Genomic DNA, 20601 nt, shown 5'->3' on the forward strand with positions numbered 1-20601 from the left:
GTCCATGTTTCAGATTTTTGTGTTGGAAACTTCTCACTTTAGGATCCTCACTCACGATCTCCTTGCAATACTGACTTGCAAGGGGAGGGGGGTCAAAAAGGTCAAGATGGCAATTATGGCTGCTATCAAAGCCCCACACTTTTTATCTGCATCACTGATCTTAGTGAGTGAAATCTTACCCTCAGGAAGCTTTTCCTTATACTTCAACGAAATCTAGCTAACTTCAGCTTATACCAGTTATTTCTGGTCCATGTTTCTATGGCTGTGAAAAATAATTCTTGACTATCTTCTCTGTAGCTCCCCTTTAGGTGCCTGAAGAGGGCTGTCATCTCTCCTCTATGCCTTCTTTTCATCAGACTGAACATCCCACTTTCTTCAGACTGAACATCCCATGTTTCTTTACCAAAAGCTGAAGAATCTAGCCGTACTTTCCCCCATAAGTTAATTTATTATTAGGTAATGGGTTGCAGACACCCACCAACCCCAAAGTCTGCTTGCTCATCAATATGCTATTGATGCTCAGTAGACTAATGGCTGTATAATTTGTAATGTTTATTTCCTTTTTCCTTTTTCATATATATAGACCTCAGTTGCCTGTCCCCAGTCAATGGGGATCTCAACTGTTTGATCACTGGGGGGTGGGGGTGGGGAATCAATGTGCCAAAATCAGGTTTCACCATCTAACATTGAATGGAATGACCTCAAAGGGATGTTCCTACATCTCATGTGGAATGCAGAAGTGCAATCTCAGATCCCTATCTGCCAGGCCAAGATTTATTAGTCTCCAAAAATGGGAGGATTCCTTTAATTATAAGGTCACAATCAGCCTTTGTCATCTCCTTACCTGACATTCCTGTTTTTAAGTGCAGGAGGGCCTTTATTGCTTCATCTGGATGCAGAGAGCGAGCTCTGGAAATATTTTAATTAGCAGTTAGGGTCCTTTTTGCTAAAACCCATTTTGGCCAAAGCAACATTTAGACTACCGAGGATATTTCATAGGATTTTAAATCTAGATGGTTCTGCAAAAAGAGAGAGAGAGAGAGAGAGAGAGAGCTAGTGAGTTTTGGCAGATCTGATCCAGTTGTTCCTCCTTATTGATATACAAAGTTGGAGAAAGCTCTCCATATCTAAGAAATTTAACCCTCTTAAACACTACCTATTGGAAGTTTGACCCGGTAATTGGGACGATACAGTGAAAAATAAATTAGTTTTCTTTGTATCCTTGAATCTTAAGGTCTCAGTTAGTAGTTTAGCCCCTTGCATGGTTAGGTAGGAGTTCCCTTGGGAATAATAGGGCTGTTGGTTAGACTGGGAAATCAGAAAACATCCCACAAGGAGGAACTGGTGCCCCAGTTCTATATCATGGCAAAGAAAGCTGGATGGATGGAGTCATTAGGAGCTAAGCTGGATCTGAGAGTATCTTTAACTTTATATTAAACAAGATTTAGTTGACACTGATATAAGATAAATGGGGAAGCAGTATAATTCAGTAATGCTATATTTAGCCCTATTAGCAAGTAGATTAAATTTGCTCGTCCTTAACATGTCTGGCGGTGGAGATCGGGAATTTAATTTTTGGAGAGGGAACAGGACATCAACAGTTTTTTTAAAATTGCTTTATTCAATAAATGGATTCCCAGTTGGCGTCTGTCAGACAGTGATCATCTACCACTAAGCTTATTCATAAAGGAGAGACAGAGGCTGGGGCACAGAAATCTGTATTGTCCCAAATCTATGGGACAATACAGATTTTGTATTTGTATAAGAAGGTTTCCATTTATTTTTGGAAGAGTAGTTTCAGTTCAATTCAAGTTTCCTAATCCAATCTTTTTTTTTTAATGGTGCAAGTTCAGAAGAGAGCAATTAAAATTATGAAAGGGAAATGTAGAGGAGGGTTTTTAAAACTAAACATTAAAGGATTGGGGGCATTTAGTTTAGAAAAATAACAGTGCAAAAGAAGGCTATTAAAAATGATGCAAGCTGTAGAGGAAATCAACAGAGGCCATTTTTTCCTCTTTCATATTACTAAAAGAGCCATCTAAGATGAAATGCAGGAAAATTAGGACAGATAAAAGTAAGTACCTATTTGCACAATGCATTGTTAATTCTTACAGTTTTAGGTTTACATTTCTTTGGGGAGCAAACAAGTTTGAAAAGGTAGGAAGGGAGAGAGAATGATAGGAGTCCCGTAATGCTCTCAATCTATAATGGCTGGAAAAGGAAGACAAAATGGCAAATGTTGCTTCTCAGGTTCCAGAGCTGGCAGTCATTACCAATCCCCAGCGCGTTGCCATTTTTGATGACGCTGGGGATCCACTCAGCCATGCTTCCTTCTGCAAAGAGTTTTGCTTGATTAAGCATGCTGATTGAGACATGGCAGAACCCTTGGTGCAAACTGGTAGGATATTCCTGTGCTTTGTCATAACTTGGCAAACCACTTCTGAAAAACCTTGCCAAGAAAACTGCAGGGACTCATCCCGGCACTTGCCAAGAGTCAACAACTGACCTGAAGGTACAAATAATAACACCAAACAACAATATCTGCCTATTCCAGGTTCTTGGGAAGGACTCGATAAAAATGCCAAATCCAGTCACAGTTGACTGTGCGATCAACCATGATGATAATAAAAAATAGAGAACTAAAGTAGGCTTGGACCGCCCTCCAGTGGTGGTAGATGGATTAGAACCGATCTAAAACTCCTCAAGGAGGACACATTTCTGCTCCCTCATTTTTCATCTGACATGGCTTTGAATTACTGTGGAATGTAAAGGAAGGAGCACCCAAATTGGACTTCAGTTAGAAAATCTTGTTTTGAATGTCCTAAAAACTGAGGTCTGCAATGGGTGTCAATAGGCCCCTGTACAGTTCCCAACTAGGCATTTAGTACCTTCCATATGGTGCCAAATACACTTCCATGTATTATTTTTTTAAATGAGAAGTGGCATGCTGCCAAGGAACTTTCCAGTCACCAGACCCATTTTCATTTTCCAGAATGCTCCAAAATCTCCAAAAAAGACCAATACTCTTTTTAGAATAAAAAGCAGCTCAGAAGGACAAAATAGCAGAAACTGTCTGCTAAACAGGGTACAGATCAGATTCTGGTCAACCAATGTTTTGTAGATATTTTGTGAATGGATAAGCCCACCCAGGCACGATTTTGTGACAGTTCCCACGTGCACTGATTGTTCCAAATGTGCCCACCAGCCCCAAAAGTTTGGGAATGCCTTCTATGGGTGGCATGGTTTCCTCTCATCTGGAAGCTGGGATGAGGGCTCATTTATCCTAAGATCCAGCTTCTGTTTCCAGACTGGTCTGAGCACCAACATTCTGACCATTTTGACTCCCCTTTTCAGGAGGCAAAAACTGGAGGGGGAATTCCATGATTGGAGGTACTGTACAATACTTGAACACCTGTTCTACGCTTTCTCTCTTTTAATTTTGCTGATCCATTTTGGAACAAATGATTACCTCTGGACATGTTTTCACCATGAATGATTGCCATCACTGTAGGAAGTTCTCTACATCATCAGTCATGCACTGATGACAGTATCAGCTGGAGTTAAAAATAAAATAAATACAGGGAAAAATTCAAAGTTGTATCCTTCCTTACCTGTATTCTAAAGTAGCGCTGCCTCATTGAGACAGTATCTTGTTGCATGTCTAGATCAGCTGATGTCCTTGTTTCTTTGTCTTCTCGTTGGTTGACTGTAGGCTGATCAGCATGGACAACTCCATTCTGAAAGTCAGAGAAGAGAACCTGGTAAAATACCAGAGGGCTTTTCTGGGCTGTGAGATGGTTGACTGGCTGGTTGAGGAAGGGGAGGTTGCAAACCGGAAGGAGGCTACAGAACTCTGCCAAACTCTCCTTGAACATGGGATCATCCAACATGGTATGCCAAAGGAAATAACATTGAGAAGTTGGCACACAGAAATTATTAGCTGCCCTGGCAGGGAGAGGTCAAAGGCTTGGGTTTGGATACTTCCTAAGACTGAAGAGCTGTGTGGTATAATGATTTGAATATGTGTACTCTAAGCTGATACTCTGCAACTTGAGCCCAACACATGAGTTGTGGGAAGGAATCAAGGCAAGATTTCAAACCCCTCCTTCTAAATATGGAATGAAAGGCAGGCAGTTGTGGTCAAATTATGCTTTCTCCAGCCAGTGAAATCCCCAAAAATTGCTGAAAGCCAAGGAAGGAGGAATGAAGGAACTAGCCACCAAGGAGAAAGAAGCTATGGAGGAGAACTGGCTAAGTAATCTTAATGAAATAATTGGAGATACAAGACATGAAAGAGAGGCAGATGGAGCTGGTCTAACCTAGTTGGGTTGGGTGAGAACTATCTGAAGGATGACAAAATAATATTTATAGCATCTTTCTCCAAACCTGGGACAAATATGTTGGGTGCCCATAATTTTTAGCCAGCTTTAGCTAGCAAATATGGTGACTCAGACTGAGTTGGTCTGACACAATTAAAGGGTGACAGGATGAAGAAGGCTGATTCATAACTTACTTGAGATAGGGTGAGCTCAAAAGTAAATAGAGAAATTTGGCAATGAGCAATTCTGCATATTTTTTTTAAAATCAATTTCATTCTTCTGCTCAAAGCTTTTTTAAGGGAATGGTTTACAAGCTTATTAAAAGCCAGATGCATTGCAATGAAAATCAAGAATAGTAATATCAGCAAATAAAAGCAACATCAGACTTAGCCACACAATAGCTTGCAATTCTTATAAGATCAGGAACAAGCAAGATTCCCTTGGCATCCAGCCAGTAAGACATTAGACCCCAGAGAAACTTCCCTGGAGAAAGCTTTTCATAACCTGACCAGCATTGTCTCCAAGGAGGTCCTCTTGTTGCCAGTGGTCTCACTTTAGGTGACTGGAGGGAAGACTTCGAAGATAGATAGAGAGATGATAGATAGATTGTATGTATGTATGTATGTATGTATGTATGTATGTATGTATGTAAGATAGATAGATAGATAGATAGATAGATAGATAGATAGATAGATAGATAGATAGATAGATTGATTCAGTGGTACCTCGGTTCACAAACTTAATTCGTTCCGTGACTCTGGTCACGACCTGAACTGGTCGCGACCCGAATCAAATTTTCCCATAAGGTTCAATGTAATTACGGTTAATCCGTTCTGACCCCTCCGAATTTGGTCGCCAACCGATTTTGGTTGCGACCCGAATCAAATTTTCCCATAAGGTTCAATGTAATTATGGTTAATCCGTTCTGAACCACATGTTTTTTTTTTTTAAAACCACAAAAATATGACACAAAGTACAGTTCGAAGAGAGAGAACGCTAACCTTGCTCGACGCGACTTCTGGCGCGGAGGACAGAAACGCGGGTGGGGAGGTGGATATTGCTTGGAGGGAGAGTCCCCCTCCCTACAGGAAGCCTCGACCATGTGTCAGGGCAGGGAAAATAGCCGCGGATCCTGTTCGTCATCCGATCCGGCGCTCGCGAACAGAAGCAAAATTTTGCGAATGGTGCTGTTCGTGACCCGAATTGGTCGTGAACAGAAGCGTTCGTGACCCGAGGTACCACCGATGGTACCTCGGTTCACGAACTTAATTCGTTCCACGATTCTGGTTGTGAACCAAATTGGTTGTGAACTGAATCAAATTTCCCCATAAGGTTCAGTGTAAATAAGGTTAATCCATTCTGAACCATATATATATATATATATATATATATATATATATATTTTAACCACAAAAATATGAAACAAAGTATAAGCAATCTCACCTAGAGGAAGCCACAACCATGTGTCAGAGCAGGGAAGATGGCCGCAGGTTGTGTTCGTCACCTGATGCGGAGTTCGCAAATGGAAGCAAACTTTTGCGAACGCTGCTGTTCATGAACTGAATTGTTTGTGAACAGAAGTGTTCGTGAACCGAGGTATTACTGTACATCAATTTTTGTTGATGGTGGTGGTTTTAATCCTGATATGCTGCCCTGAGTCATTGCTATGAGTTGGGTAGCTACTGTATATGCTACCCAACTCATAGCAATGACTCAGGGCAGCATATCAGGATTAAAACCACCACCATCATCAACAAAAATTAACAGTGTAAATAATAATAAATGTCCAAGATCATAGCAATTATCCCAATTACAGAAGAAAAGAACAGTGAAAATCAATGAACCAGCAGAGCTCGCTCAACCTCCTAGCCCAAATGCCTGGGGGAAGAGCCAGGTCTTTAAAGCCTTATGAAAGGCCAACAGAGCCAGGGCCATTGGGATCTCTGGAGGGATGCTGTTCAACAGGGCAGGGGCTGTAACACAACAGACATGACTCCTGGGCCCTGCAAGATGGCACTGTCTAATACAGTGTTTCTCAACCTTGGAAGCTTGAAGATGTGGGGGCTTCAACTCCCAGAATTCCCCAGCCAGCCATGCTGGCTGGGGAATTTGGAAGTTGAAGTCCACACACCTTCAAGTTGCCAAGGTTGAGTAACATTGTATTAGACAGTGCCATCTTCAAGTTGCCAAGGTTGAGAAACATCTTCAAGTTGCCAAGGTTGAGAAACACTGGTCTAATAGATGGGACCTGGGACAGAGCAACTCTGCCAGTTCTGGTGGGGCAAGCAGAAACAGAGACAGGCAATCCTTCAAATAACCTGGCCTTGTGCCATGGAGGGCTTTATTGGTAAGCACCAGCACTTTGAATCACACCCAGAAACCCAGTGGAAGCCAGTGCAGCTTGTAGAGCATAGCGATTGTTTGAGCATGATGTGGACTGCCAAGAACTGCTCACGCCACTGCATCCCGAATGCTCTTCTAGGGCAGCCCCATGTGGAACGTGTGGGGCAGGATTACATAATAATCTGGTGGGGCAGGATGACACAGAGATAGGCCATCACTAGCTAACTGGGTCCAGTGGACTCAAGGTATACAGTACATTTCACATTAACATCAACACTGAACCACACCAAGGAAAGGGCTAGTTCAGTAAGAGAAGACAAGGTTAAATCATTGCTATTTCCCAGGTTTATATTTCAAGACAAATGTGACCTGTTTCTGTTTCCCTGCAGCCCTCTGGAACAGCATCCCCTCAGAGATATGGATGGTGCCCTCTCTCCTGGGGTTCTGGAACCCCCTTAAGGCCTGGTTCTGGTCCCAGGCCTAGGGTTAATAAGCTGGAATTCTGGGAGTAGAAGTCCACACATCTTCAAGTTGCCACGGTTGGGAAGCACTGGTCTAACAGATGAGACCTGAGGCAGGGCAACTCTGCCAGTTCTGGTGGGGCAAGCAGAAACAGAGACAGGCAGTCCTTCAAATAAACTGGCCTTGTGCCATGGAGGGCTTTATCGGTGAGCACCAGCACTTTGAATCACACCCAGAAGGGGTGGCTGTTGTCTTTTTTGTTACAGTCATGGTTGTTTTAGTCCAGGTTGTCTCTGATGTTGTATGTTGTATGCTTTTAATTGTTTTTATTTGCTCTTTTGGATTTTGTAAGCCCTCTGCTGGAGTGGGTGGCCATAAAAAATGTGGCCATAATAAATGAATAACAATAACAGAGAGACACAGCTGGCTCAAGATGGGGAAAAACACTGCTGTGACTTTTCTCTTTCACTGCTCATTGTTCCCACAGTCTCCGTTCAATACCACTTTTATGACCGGGACCTCCTCTACCAGTTTCGAATCAATTTCCGCCGGAGGAGGCGACTCACAGAACTCCTTAGTGAAAATTTGCTCAGGTCACTTTCGGACAGTCCTGACAGCCCATTCTGTCTCCGCAAGCTTAACCCTGAGCAAAATGCTTCCAGTTTCTTGTCAGGTAACTGCACCTGAAGATACAGTTTGGGGGAGGAGGAAGAAGGAGGTGGAAGGAGAAGGAGGAAGGAAGAAGAGGAGGAGAATGAGGAAGAGGAAGGAGAAACAAGGAGGGAGAAGGAGAAGGAGGAGGAAGAGGAGGAGAAAGGAAAAGGAGGAGGAGGAAGGAAATGGAGGAGGAAGAGGAAGGAAGAAAAAGAAAGAGGAGGAGCATGAGGAAGGAGGAAGGAGAAATGAGGAAAGAGAAGGAGGGAGAAGGAGGAGGAGGAAGGAAGAGGAGGAGGAAGAAGAGGAGAAGAATGAGGGAGGAGGGAGGAGGAGGAGACTGCACAGTTCACCTTTAAAGCCTGGTTGCCTTTCCTCTTTGTAAAGAAGCCCCCTGGAGAATCCATCTGGTAGAACAAAAAGGAGAGAACTTAACTCCTTTTCTCCCCACCAGTTTCTCTCTGCATCATCGTCTTTCCTCCCCATTCAGGGTGGGGAAAAAAAGGCACAAACATGGGTCTACAATGGGGCTTAAGGAGTAGGAAATAGCTAATCATTGGGAATTGCTAAAGAATAAAGGGAAGAGGGAAAGTGAACGCCCTCCGTCTCAGGATGCACATACTGTAAATACCACCATGAAGTCTTCTGGAACCAGACTTGGGGTTTGGTCCCCAGAGCAATCTATGGGAGGATGGATGTTGCCCTCAAGCCAGGTCTGGCTAACATTCATCCTTCCTTCCAAAACAAAAATCTACAGAAACTAGAGGTGGTTGCACTGTTAATTCCACCACCTCCTCCTCCTCCTTAGGATAAGATACCAGCCTGTTCCCTTACCTAGCGCTACGTGTTCATTTCTCCAGCACTCCCTGGAATGACAGGTAGCCATGATTATTGTATGTCCCCCTGAAAAACCAATCTGCTGTAGCGGGCAAACAATAACGCAGATTTTTGAAAAACTGCACATTCCTAATATTCACTCACATTTTCTGCCTTTCAAATCATATTCTCCAGGTTACAGAAAGGCCATCTGCCAAGCCTCGACTTGCATAGTTTCTCCATCTGCAAACCGTAGAAACTATGCATGCTTGTTTCGGCGTGTTTCATCCAAAGTATTCAATTTTGCCCCTACTTTGTAATAATAGACACATGTGGGCCAAACAAATCTCCCTAATATCATATATTTTGTGCAGCTATTCTTCAAGGCATGCATTCCAGTATGCATTTTCATTGAATACATTCATTTTTGTGTCTATTAGAAAAGAACTGTGAACTTCACCAATGCATTCTAAGAAGGACGGCTCTCAGTACAGTGGTACCTCGGTTCACGAACTTAATTCGTTCCACGACTCTGGTCGCGACCCGAATTGGTCGCGAACCGAATCAAATTTTCCCATAAGGTTCAATGTAATTATGGTTAATCCGTTCTGACCCCTACGAATTTGGTCACCAACCAAATTTTGGTCGCGACCCGAATCAAATTTTCCCATAAGGTTCAATGTAATTATGGTTAATCCGTTCTGAACCATGTGTATTTTTTTTTTTAAACCGCAAAAATATGACACAAAGTACAGCACGGAGAGAGAGAACGCTAACCTTGCTCGAGGCGACTTCTGGCGTGGAGGACAGGAAGGCGGGTGGGGAGGCGGTTACTGCTTGGAGGGAGAGTCCCCCCCCTACAGGAAGCCACGACCACGTGTCACGGCAGGGAAAATAGCCACGGATCCTGTTCGTCACCCGATCCGGCGTTCGCGAACGGAGGCAAAATTTTGCGAACGGAGCTGTTCGTGAACCGAATTGGTCGTGAACAGAAGCGTTCGCGACCTGAGGTACCACTGTATCCAGAAGCCTGGTAGTTAAGGAACCACGTTGGGGAGATGTCAATTGAATATATATGTATGAAAATTTGGACTAGGGAAAAATTCTCCTATGACTACAACTTGCCCAAATTTAGAACAGCATGCTATTTATTAATTCGGAACGGCTAACCAAACAAAATTCACTTCACAACATGCTGGAATTTGGGTCAAACTCCACTGTAATACATGGGGTTGATTGGCACAGTTCAGCAGAACGCTGTTTATTTTTCAGTCCAACCGAATAAGGAAATCAAAATTGTCTCGGCTGTCCGAAGAAGTAGTGTCACCTCGCTTGCTGGAGGATCCAGTCCCTATTACAACCTCTCCCCAAACCTGGGACTTGTGCCTGCTGTTGAGTGCAACCCTAAATCTGGTGAGGAATTCTTTTTTATGTTTACCTTTTCTCTTAAATACAGTTGAACATGAAACAAGGGGTGGCATCATGAGTAGTCATGGTTCAACTCTGGTAACGGGGGCCTTGCATTTGCCTCAGGGAGACCCATTTGGCCTTTGTCACTGCAAAGAGGTGACTTCCCTTATTTATTTATCAAACTTGTATAGCTCTTTACTCACAAACTGTTCCTGGCAGTTAACAAGATAAAAACAGAATCAACCAAGTTTATTGAATACAGGTAGTCCTTGACTTACAACCATTCATTTAACAACTGTTCGAAGTTATGACAGTGATGAAAAAAGTGACTTATGATTGGTCCTCACACTTATGACTGTCACAGTGTCTCCACGGTCACATGAACAAAATTCGGGTGCCTGGCAGCTGGCATGTACTTATGATGGTTGCAGTGTCCCAGAGTCCTGTGATCGCCATTTGGGACCTTCCTGGGGGGCTTCTGACAAGCAAAGTCAAAGGGGGAAGCCAGATCTGCTTAACAACCATGATGTTTCACTTAATGACCATGGCAAAAAGGTCATAAAATCAGGTGTGATTCACTTAATGACCGCATCACTTAGTGATGGAAGTTCCAGTCCCAATTGTGGTCGTAAGTCGAGGATTACTTGTAGCAGTAACCATGTCAACAAATAAATTCAAAGAAGCCCTCCGCATTGTCTTGAAAGTTCAACCTGAGGTTCTGATGACTGAAAGAAGCTGCTTCATGTGCAGAAACCTGTTCCAACTATTGAAACAGCTGAAGGACGCCTCCCAAACTTCCTAACTGTATGAGTTGTCAGTCAGTGGAACTGCCTGCTGCCAAAGTGATGAGTTCTTTGTTGGAAGTTTTCAACATAAGTTGGATGGACAGCTATCTGAGGTGGTCTTGGGGATCCTTCAATGAGCAAGGATTGGACTAAGAGACCTCTAGGGTGACTTCCAACATGATGCTTCTGTGAGGCTTCAACATGTGTGTTGGGGGGGTAGTTTTGCTCAGCTCTGTCATGACGACACTCAGGGGCTAGAATAACTGTGTCATTAAAGAACAAAAGAGAAGCTGAGGAAGTATGCTTCAGGTTTTTCTCTTCTTATTCATTTATTCATTGGTCATGGAAAAAGATGCAGAGAAGAAATAGAATTCATCCACAAAATAAAGTGAGCTGGGGTTTAAATTTCATAAAACAATAAAGCCTTCCCCATAGGTGTTTCTGACTTCCCAGTCTGGCCTTCAGCCCTGGGGTTCTTTGGAAGAATTTCATCCAAGTCCAAACCAGTCTGAAGCCTGCTGAACATCTCAGCCCAGCCAAGATCAACCATGGCTTTCTGGTTGAAATACTAGCTTGGGGAAAGTAATTCTGAGCTGAAGAAAACCAGGAAGGAGAAAGGATGAAGTTATTTTTTGTCATGCAGCCTTTCGGCTATATGCACTCTGAAGATTTAGAACAGTGTTTCTCAACCTCAGCAACTTTAAGCTGTGTGGACTTCAACTCCCAGAATTCCCCAGCCAGCCTTGCTGGCTGGGGAATTCTGGGCATTGAAGTCCACACAGCTTAAAGTTGCCAAGTTTGGAAAAAACTGATTTAGTAGTTACCTTTATGTGGTAAGACTGGAAGAGAAAATTGGCAATTTAGACCAGACAGCATGGTAACCAGAACAGCTCTAATGAAGTCCTATGGCTGAGATGACCAGGTGAGTCCTTCATTCCATGAAGGCCTTTTTTTGTTGTGCCTGCTATAATTCCTGGAGCTCTTAAGCTCTCAAAGAACTTCACTTCCTTGCAAGGGATCCATTGCTATTCCTCCAGATCCCTCGCCCATCCTCCTGGCTATTGTGGCCTCTTCCCTACCTCAAGAGAGCAGGCATGATCAAGATGAAGGATCATCAACTTCTCTTTGTTCTGTCCTTCCACACTGTGCTTAGAAGAAAACACCAGGCAAATGAGCAAATAGTGAAATGGGGACCAAAGATTGTCACAACCATAATTTCTACAGCTCTTAAGAACAATCCTTGTCACAATGACCAGGATTCAGATTCCATATTACATATACAGGGCTGCAAGAAAACCATTTGCTAGACTTCCCTGGTGGCCATAAATCCTGATTTTAAGCCCATCCAATTCTCTGTTTGTCCCTTCAGAACTGGGCTGCAATCTTCTGTGTTATCAAAAATGAAATCTGCTTCATTCCAAAGTAATTAAATTAAAATTCAAGAAGTTCAACAGATATGCCGACATGTGCGTACATACCAGACAGATAAATGCCTTCCTTCCAGGATGTCATGCTCTGTCCTTTGCTTTACAAGTTACCTTCATTTCCATGGTGTGTAACACCAAGGGGAGACCACCTTGATTTTCCTTGAATTTTCCTTCCAAAGAATCAGTGGGGTAAAACAAGAAAGTGGTCAAAGTTGTTGCTGAAAGAGGTGGACATCTTTCTAAGTTGTTTTTAATGCTGACTCAGGTATGTTTTGTGTGTGTGCATCAAAGTGCATATTCCTGCCCCCCACCAACCTTTCCATTCACAGGAAATCATCTGGTTAATATTCCTATTTAGGACTATCTGCAGGGTGTAGTTAAAAATGTCAAGAAGGCAGCTGCAATGGTGCGATTGAAGTTCCCCTGGGTTTTTTTTGTCTGTCACTTGTACCATACACAGAAAAAAACAGGTGGAACGTCCATCACACTGTCGCAGCTGCCATTTTGACCTTTTTGACCATACCCTGCAGACATGCCTGCGCCTGTTAATTTCCCCATTCCTTCTGCTCTGCTGCTGTTTGGAGGACTTGCTGGTTGGGAATTCTAGGAACTGCAGGCGCCAGTGTAACTCGACCATCTGCCTGTCATTTTTTTCTCCTTTCCATGCAAGTCTTGAAGAGGCCCGTCACCAATGAAGAGCTTTTGACTCCAGGGGCACCGTATATCAAGAAAACGCTGACCGTGAGTGTATGGGTCATCCAGTTAGCATTGTTGCTGAAATAAATATTTCTGACTGCTTGCTGTAACTCAGAACGTCACAGACAGCCAGTATGTATAGATAAAAGCTTCACATCGGGGTCATTTCCTAGTGAAGTGATGGACACATCCATGACATGTCCTTGAGAATGGAGCGGAAAGTCATCTGCCATTGCCTTTTTCCAGCATACCCTTTTGATTTCTCAGTCTATCCTATGGCTGGTAGTCTCCCATCCAAGTACTAACAATATCTGGGGATACTTTTTTCCTAGCATCAGTCAAGATTGACCTATCAAGTTTCCCATCCTTAACTCTTGCTGAGTTCATGGAAACATCCATGTACTTTTTTTGGCAACAGTGTTGGAGTCATTTGCCATTGCCTTTTTCCAAGATACTTTTTGACTTCCCAATCTACTCTGTGGCTTGGGGTTTCCTGGGGTCTCCTGTCTGAGTCCATCCAGGCCCAACCCTGTTGAGTTTCCAAGCACAGACAAGATCAGTCAGGGGCTGCCACAAGTCTGTAGAAGAATAGGCCAAAAGAAGAATCAAGCAGTAACACCTTTTCTGGATAATATAGGTAAAGCCTGGATCAATCAAACCAAGCTTACTCCTTTCCACATTAGGAAGCCAAATATATCTAGGAAGCCCAACCACCCAACAGATACACTGCTCTGTAACATGGAGTTTCTACAAATGAAATGCAGCAGCATTCATAACAGATAGATCAATTGATGAAAACTGTCACATTGTTGTGCTATAAGCCCCACTCCTTTTATATGTATGTTGTGACATTGCACCCACATCCAGAAAGGGGCAGAGATTTCAGTGCAACGGCACCATGCTGCTTTGATCATTTTGAGACACACATGATAATGGGGTTTCTTTAGTTTTAGCTTAGCATCTTGGACAAACCTGGATAACTGTGGTTTATTTTTTTAAAAAATTAAGCAAACCATGGATTAGTGAAATGCATGAACCTAGTCACTGTTTGCTTGAAATTTGATCTCTTGGATCCTGATTTGGAGACCACAGTCCACTTGCCTATTTTGGGTCACTTAATTGGCTCTTTATCTCATGGATTTGAGAAGGGGAGCCTTCCTCCTCCTCCTCCTCCTCCTCCTCCTCCTCCTCCTCCATTTCTCAACAAAATTAAAATCGTAAGCTACCCGGAATTTTTTGGGGTCAGGTGACTTCATAGATGATGGATGGATGGATGGATGGATGGATGGATGGATGGATGGATGGATGGATGGAAGGAAGGAATATTGGTCAGCTTTCTGCTCTGTGCCAAGGACTGAGGTGTGGGTCCTTTAACTCACAGAGAACTTTTGCAAGCTTGTTGGCAAGCAAATGATAGTCACGGTTTCCCTTTTCATTTGCAGATTGTAGGGGATGCAGTTGGTTGGGGTTTTGTGGTCCGTGGAGGTCAGCCATGCCATATCCAGGCTGTAGATCCAGGAGGACCAGCTGCTGCTGCTGGCATGAAGGTACTAGATTTGAGCCTCATGAATTAAATATGTAGGATCTTCCCATCTGATTACTTTCCCTGCCAAAGGACCCTCCATCCATCAACTGCTCATGCATTGTCAGAGTTGGGAGGTGGGAAAACTTCTTAGCATGGACAGGAAGCTGATATTGTCCTTCCTCTTGGGAGCCATGGCCAGCCAAGTGATTGAGCTGATCAAATGAGTTCAGCACCTGGGAAATTTTTACTACCTAAAGCGGGTGCCCCCAGATGTCTCCAACTCTCCCAGAATCCTCAGCCAAAGGATTGTGTTTACTGGGAATGCTGGGTATTCTGCTAGCTGGGGGAAAACTATCCAAACAGACGAATATCTGTCCAGGGGGTAGTAGCCTATGGCCCCTCCAGATGTTCCTGAGTGACAACTTCCAGCAGTCTCAACCATTACAGCCAATTTTGAGGAATGCTGGGGACCCTTTTGGCAACATCTGGAAGACCACTAGTTGCTCACCTCTGCTTTGAAATCTGCTCCTCCACAGCAGACAGTAGCTTCTCCATCTGCCTTGTTGGATTCTGACCCTCCAAAGCTGTTCAGTCAAGGATGCAGTGAGCAGGAGCATCTGCAGATGGGGGTCAGAAAAGTCAAGATAGTGGTTGTGACTCTGTGATTGAACCTCGCTGCTTTTTATTGTGCTTTGCACATAAAAAAAAGGTGATCCTTCAATTGCAGGGTTGTGACTGTCTTTTTGACTTTTTTGACACAGCCCCCCCCCCCCCATTGGCCATTCTTGATGGTGATTGTCAAAGCTATTCAGGGAGGAGGCCTTCTAGCCCTTGGAAATAGATGGGTGCATTAGTGCTGATGGTGCAAAGAGTGTATCCCTTAATTCAACAAGCTAACCCTCTCAGTCTATTCAAGCATAACAGGAAAAGATGCCACCTGGGATCCGCTGAACCACAGATAAGTGGGTTTTGCACTCGGCTGAGAACAGTTCCTTAAGAATGAAGTTGGGGAAGGGCAGGGAGTTGGGAAAAGGTTTTGCCCCTTGAAGGCTTTAGATGAGGAGGCAGAGAAATTAACTCCAGGGTTAATTTCTTTCTGATTCCATTGACAAATCTTAAAATAGCGAGACTCGCAAGACTGCTTCTTAAAGGATGGGTGGAGGTAAGCCTGTTTCTCTGGCTTACGAAAGCTTCGTTCTCTTTTGAAGGAGGTGGTGATGAGAAATTAAAGGAACTGGATCTGTTTAGCCCTGAGAGGAGAAGATCTAGAGCAGGGTTTCTCAACCTTGCCAACTTTCAGATGGGTGGGCTTCAACTCCCAGAATTCCCCAGCCAGCAAGGGTTAGGGTTAGGGTTAGGGTTAGGATTAGAGTTCGTGGAGTAAAAGGATCTTCTGTCTTTTAAGGGCTTGAAAGCAGAACAAAATGTATTTCTGGAATAAACACCACCCCATCCAAAGCAGGAAAGGAAAACTGGATGTTTATATGAAGCTTAATTTATAGAGTCAAAAGGAGGTATTTAAGCCATTTGCTCCAACCTCCCACTCTTTGCAGCAACCCTGACAGATGGCTGCTGAGTCTTTGTGTGATTCTCCAATGAAGAAAAGCTCACCAACTTCCTGCCTCCTTAGTCCCACTGTCAAGCTATTCTTACTTTTAGGGCCTTTTTACTAACATTCATCCTTATCTTCCTTCCTGGAAGCTGGATCCCTTATTTGTGTCCTTCCCTTTGGGAACAGTGGTGAACAGGTCCTGACCGACATCTGGGCAAGAACCCTTCCAGTTCTTGAAAAATGCAATCGAGTCTTACTCTAGATCAGTATTTCTCAACCATGGCAACTTGAAGATGTGTGGACTTCAACTCCCAGAATTCCCCAGCCAGCAAAGTTGGCTGGGGAATTCTGGGAGTTGAAGTCCACACATCTTCAAGTTGCCATGGTTGAGAAACATTGCTCTAAGCATCTGGAACGGATTCTGTGTGCATTCAGCTGAAATTCCAGCCAAAGGCTCTGCTTCTGTTTGTGTGAATTTTTAAAATTACATTTATGTAAAATGTTTTTTCCCCCCTGAATGGCACCTATTCTCTGTATATTTATAAGAATATAGAGGTTTAAAAAAAAACAAAAAAACTAAGAAGTCCATTGAGAAATTCAGAGACCTGGGCAATGCAGAAGATCACTGTGTTCAAATCTGTAGAGATGGAGAAAACTTGGAAGTGTTTGGGTTTTCCTATCATTTTTTTGTTTTTAATTTTGGGCTGTAGGAAACAACAACACAGAAACTCTGTGAGCTGTCCCCCAGTTTTCCTCATTTGTTTATTACAATCCTCTTTGCACTGTACTGGGAATGAATACAATTTGCATAAAGAGGTAGATGGGGAAAAAAATCGCAGTCAACTTTATCCAACTCTGAAAATGTCAATGAAATGTCAACACGCTATACAGTATCTTCATTCTTTAATTTCTTTAACTCCCCTCTTCAATGTTTTTTTTTTTTTTAACAAGTCTTTCCAGATTTGCGTTGAAATGCACATCAGATAGATTTGGATGGCTTCTTCTGAAAAGTGAGAAAACCCCTCAAGGAATTTTCCCTGTCCATTTTGATTTTTCACCAACCAACCAAAGAGGGTGTCCTCTTGTGGGCTGCCCATAAATTTAACAATAGGTCCCATTTAGTTCTGGGGTGTTTTATTTTTCTCTGTTCCTTCCTTTTCCAGGTCTGCCAGTTTGTGTACTCTGTGAATGGAATGTATGTTTTACATTTGGACTATCAGACTGTGAGCAACCTCATTGTGACAGGACCTCGGACGCTTGTGATGGAAGTCATGGAAGGAGATGAACAAGGGTCATCCCTTCATATCTCCACAACATTTTGAGATCTGCACCCAGTTTGCTAGTTGGAATGATGCAATGTATGTCCCTGAACCCTAAAAAGCATTAGTGTTCCCCCCCCCGCCCCATCCCTACTATCTGATGGAAATGCAACTTGGCAATTCAGAAATGAAGATGTGCTTCTGAAAAGGGGTGGACTTGAGGCAGGCTATTTTTTTAAAGAGGTCTCATAAAAGTCACAGGGGATGACAAGTTCATCCCACCTGTTTCTCACATTCTTTCCACCCACCACAGGGAAATGAGAGAAGAGTAACAATTCTGCAAGATTATTGCACGAGGTTGTAGACCTATTTGGGGTAAAAGATCTGGCAGATGTCATGCAGCTGACAGAAGAGTAAATGGAGGTGAATATGTGTAGCTCAGGGTTGAACTGTGGAGTCCTTGGGGTTCTCTGAGCTTGGTTCTTTTCTTGCAAACGTTTCATTACCTGGCTAGGTAACATCTTCAGTGCTCCTTCAGTGCTCCTGTGCACTGATGTTATCTAGCCGGGTAATGAAACGTTTGCAAGAAAAGAACCAAGCTCAGAGAACCCCAAGGACTCCACAGAAGAGTAAATCTTGTGCTTTGAACAAGATTCTTAAAAAGGGGACAAGTAACAAAATGAGACAACATGAAGAATTCTTGGTCAGTGTGAAAACTTCTGCCTCCTGGAGTTTTCCATTATTTTCTGCAGCAAACACTGAGCATGCCCAATTTTCAATGGGGTGGATATTTTTGTGGGGAGGGACAGGAGGGACAGGCATAGGGAGAGAAGGATATTCTTTTTCCAAAGATTTTTTTTAAAGCTATGCTTGTCACTCCTTGGGTTACCATGTTAAAACTTCTTGTTTTTCAACAACTGTTTTTTGGCTACTGGTCCTACTTCCACCCCTCCGATAAATCAAAGCACTCTTTTTTTTTTCTTGCAGGTGGGGAAATCTAGCAGTGCAGTTTCAAAGCTGTTCCCAGTTTATAAGAGTACATTTCAGCATCGTTTAACTCTCTCTCTCCTAGACCAAACCCGAGTAGGGCTAAACATCACAATACTATTTTTGCATTGCTCAGCTCTTGGGGGAAAACTAGGGCAAAATGGGTGCTTTCGCCCTTGCAGAAGCTTGAGGCACCCATTCCCCCCTTCACATTGTTGAACCTCCTCCCCAAATGTGTCCTGCTTCCACCTTCTTTTGCAACGTGGCTCTCAACTTGCCCTACCAACCTGTTGTACGACTCAAGGCCCCTGCGCAAAGCCTAATTGTCTTAGGCTTGTCCTACAGTTTCACTGCTGTATGAATTTAGTTCTAGTGGCTTGTCAACAGTGGGTGGTTTCTTCACATGTATGAGAGACTTCATGAATGTCACTTCAATTGTTATTTTTGTAAAGATACTGAGAATCTAAGTGCTTCTCCTGTACCATTCTGACTCCAGAAAAGTCATTGCCCCAAATTGTTACTAATTCCCCTATTTATCACTCTATTTATGAAATCATTTTGCCCCCAGTCTTGAGAAGTGGATAGGAATTTGGACCAACATACCATTCTGTACCACTTCAATCCATGGACCATTTTCACCCAGCACAGCATAGTTTCGAAACAGAAAATCACAGGAAACAAAATACAAAATATTGTCCTCCATGCCTTCAGGATCCAATTCTGTATTTCAAGTCTAAACGTTGGCTTGTCTTTCAACTGCCTTCCAAGAGCCAAGGAAAAATTTTGAAAGCACTTTGTAATGTGATATTTCTTTACAGCACTTCAAGATCACAGATCAATAAGCACGAGTGTTTATGACATGATTGTTATTTGAAGTCAAAACACCAGTTCGAGGGTCATCGTACATTTGGAAAGAGGCAATGTGGGGTAGGAAATGGTGACATACAGATTCAATATTGTAAAATAAACTGCTTCTCCCATTATAATTTTTCAGTTTATTCTCTAACCTACCAGTGGAAAATCTACAGCCCTTCCAGATGTTGCTGAAGTATAATTATTTGCAAGCCATCTTGACTGTCCATTTCAGGTTTCCTCAATTTATTATTTTTACAACTATGTTAAGTTTGGTTCTTTAAATGAAGATTTTTTCCCTAAGTTTGCACTAAAATCTGTATCTGTACTGTGCACCTTCAGCTCAATATACACATTTTGGTTTGCAATTTTGCTCTTCATATCAATATCTTTTGTACATTTCTATCATGACTAAATGAATTTGATATAGACTTTTTCCTAAGTTATTTTAAAAAGTGTTGGTGAACTGCATTGCAAAATTCAGAAAAATGTGCCTTAAATTCACTTTTACTTTTTGGGTACAAAAAGGCATCAATAAATAAGTCTGCCATTAAACACAAAAAAACCCCAGTTTCTCCCATTTTTCTAATCTTAGCCAGCTCGGCTATTGTGATGGATGCCAAGAGATGACCTCCAACAACTTCTACAATTTTCCCATCTATTCTCTACTAGCTGTATCCTCCTTCTTTCAGCTGAAACAAACACAGCTTTTAAGAATCAATCAGGGCATTTCACTGTATGCCATTTGCTGTGATTTCATATAACTGCTATTTTTAGAGGGTCAAAAGAATGACACTTTTTTTAGGCTTTTCAGGAGAAACTGGTGGATAGAAGATTAGGGAAGGGGGGTGGTTATTCCAACACACCCACACATGCTTGCACGCGCACCATTCTCAATACTTTCTTTGACCGAATCCTCTACTGTCTTTAGCTGGATCTGTGTGCTTGAATGCCCAGGAATAGAAACTTCCATCCAGCGTTAACAGAGCAACGTTGGTGACCACTTCCTGTCCCCGCGGGTCCTGCTGAATTTTTCATGAAGGGCTTTTCAGAAACTTGAAAGTGGGGTTTAAAAAGAAAAATTCCCTGGATTTCTTCAGCTGGCAAATGGACTAGTTAGCCTCATCACTTCCTGCTTTGAGAAGATCTCCTGATAACTCTCCTACGTGACATTCCTACACAGTGGCAGGAAAACAGAATGCAACAGAGCAAATGCTTGAGGTTGTCCTTTGCCAGGCCCTCTGGCTTCCTCGAGATGCCGTTTACCAACTTTTATCTTGGTTTTAACTTTCTTTTTCTTGAGAGAGGACAGGCAAACTTCCCAACAATGCTGTGAGCTGTTAGCCACCGTTTTTACTTTCTATGATTGCTTACAGAGCAAATTCAGAAGCGAAATTGTGATGACTGATGCCTCTTACGTTAGTTTTAATTCTATTGTTGAAGGGCAATTTTATTGAGTTTTAGTTTTGAATTACATTGCCACGTGGAATTGTTTAGTGTGATTGATTTTAAAT

General features: G+C 42.8%; 1 protein-coding gene across 3 annotated transcripts in view; it reads left to right on the plus strand.

Annotated features, from left to right (window-relative positions):
- Positions 1-19660, plus strand: part of LOC103055510 (DEP domain-containing mTOR-interacting protein-like) — a 39143-nt gene extending 19483 nt beyond the window's left edge. Inside the window, exons 4-10 of one of the 3 annotated variants that reach the window (XM_088153759.1) lie at positions 3713-3891; positions 7612-7797; positions 9867-10007; positions 12887-12957; positions 14355-14459; positions 17153-17347; positions 18236-19660. In XM_088153759.1, the coding sequence (XP_088009885.1) occupies positions 3713-3891; positions 7612-7797; positions 9867-10007; positions 12887-12957; positions 14355-14459; positions 17153-17311 (841 nt within the window). In that variant the 3' untranslated portion in view covers positions 17312-17347; positions 18236-19660. The remainder of the gene's footprint in view (positions 1-3712; positions 3892-7611; positions 7798-9866; positions 10008-12886; positions 12958-14354; positions 14460-17152; positions 17348-18235) is intronic. The other 2 variants (XM_088153760.1, XM_007422825.3) reach the window with 2 other exon arrangements.
- The last annotated feature ends 941 nt before the right edge of the window (positions 19661-20601 follow it).

Source organism: Python bivittatus, unplaced genomic scaffold (assembly GCF_059951505.1).
Source record: "Python bivittatus isolate LINGU-HERP-01145 unplaced genomic scaffold, Pbiv_v1 ctg000700_np1212, whole genome shotgun sequence".
NCBI classification, from domain to species: domain Eukaryota; kingdom Metazoa; phylum Chordata; class Lepidosauria; order Squamata; family Pythonidae; genus Python; species Python bivittatus.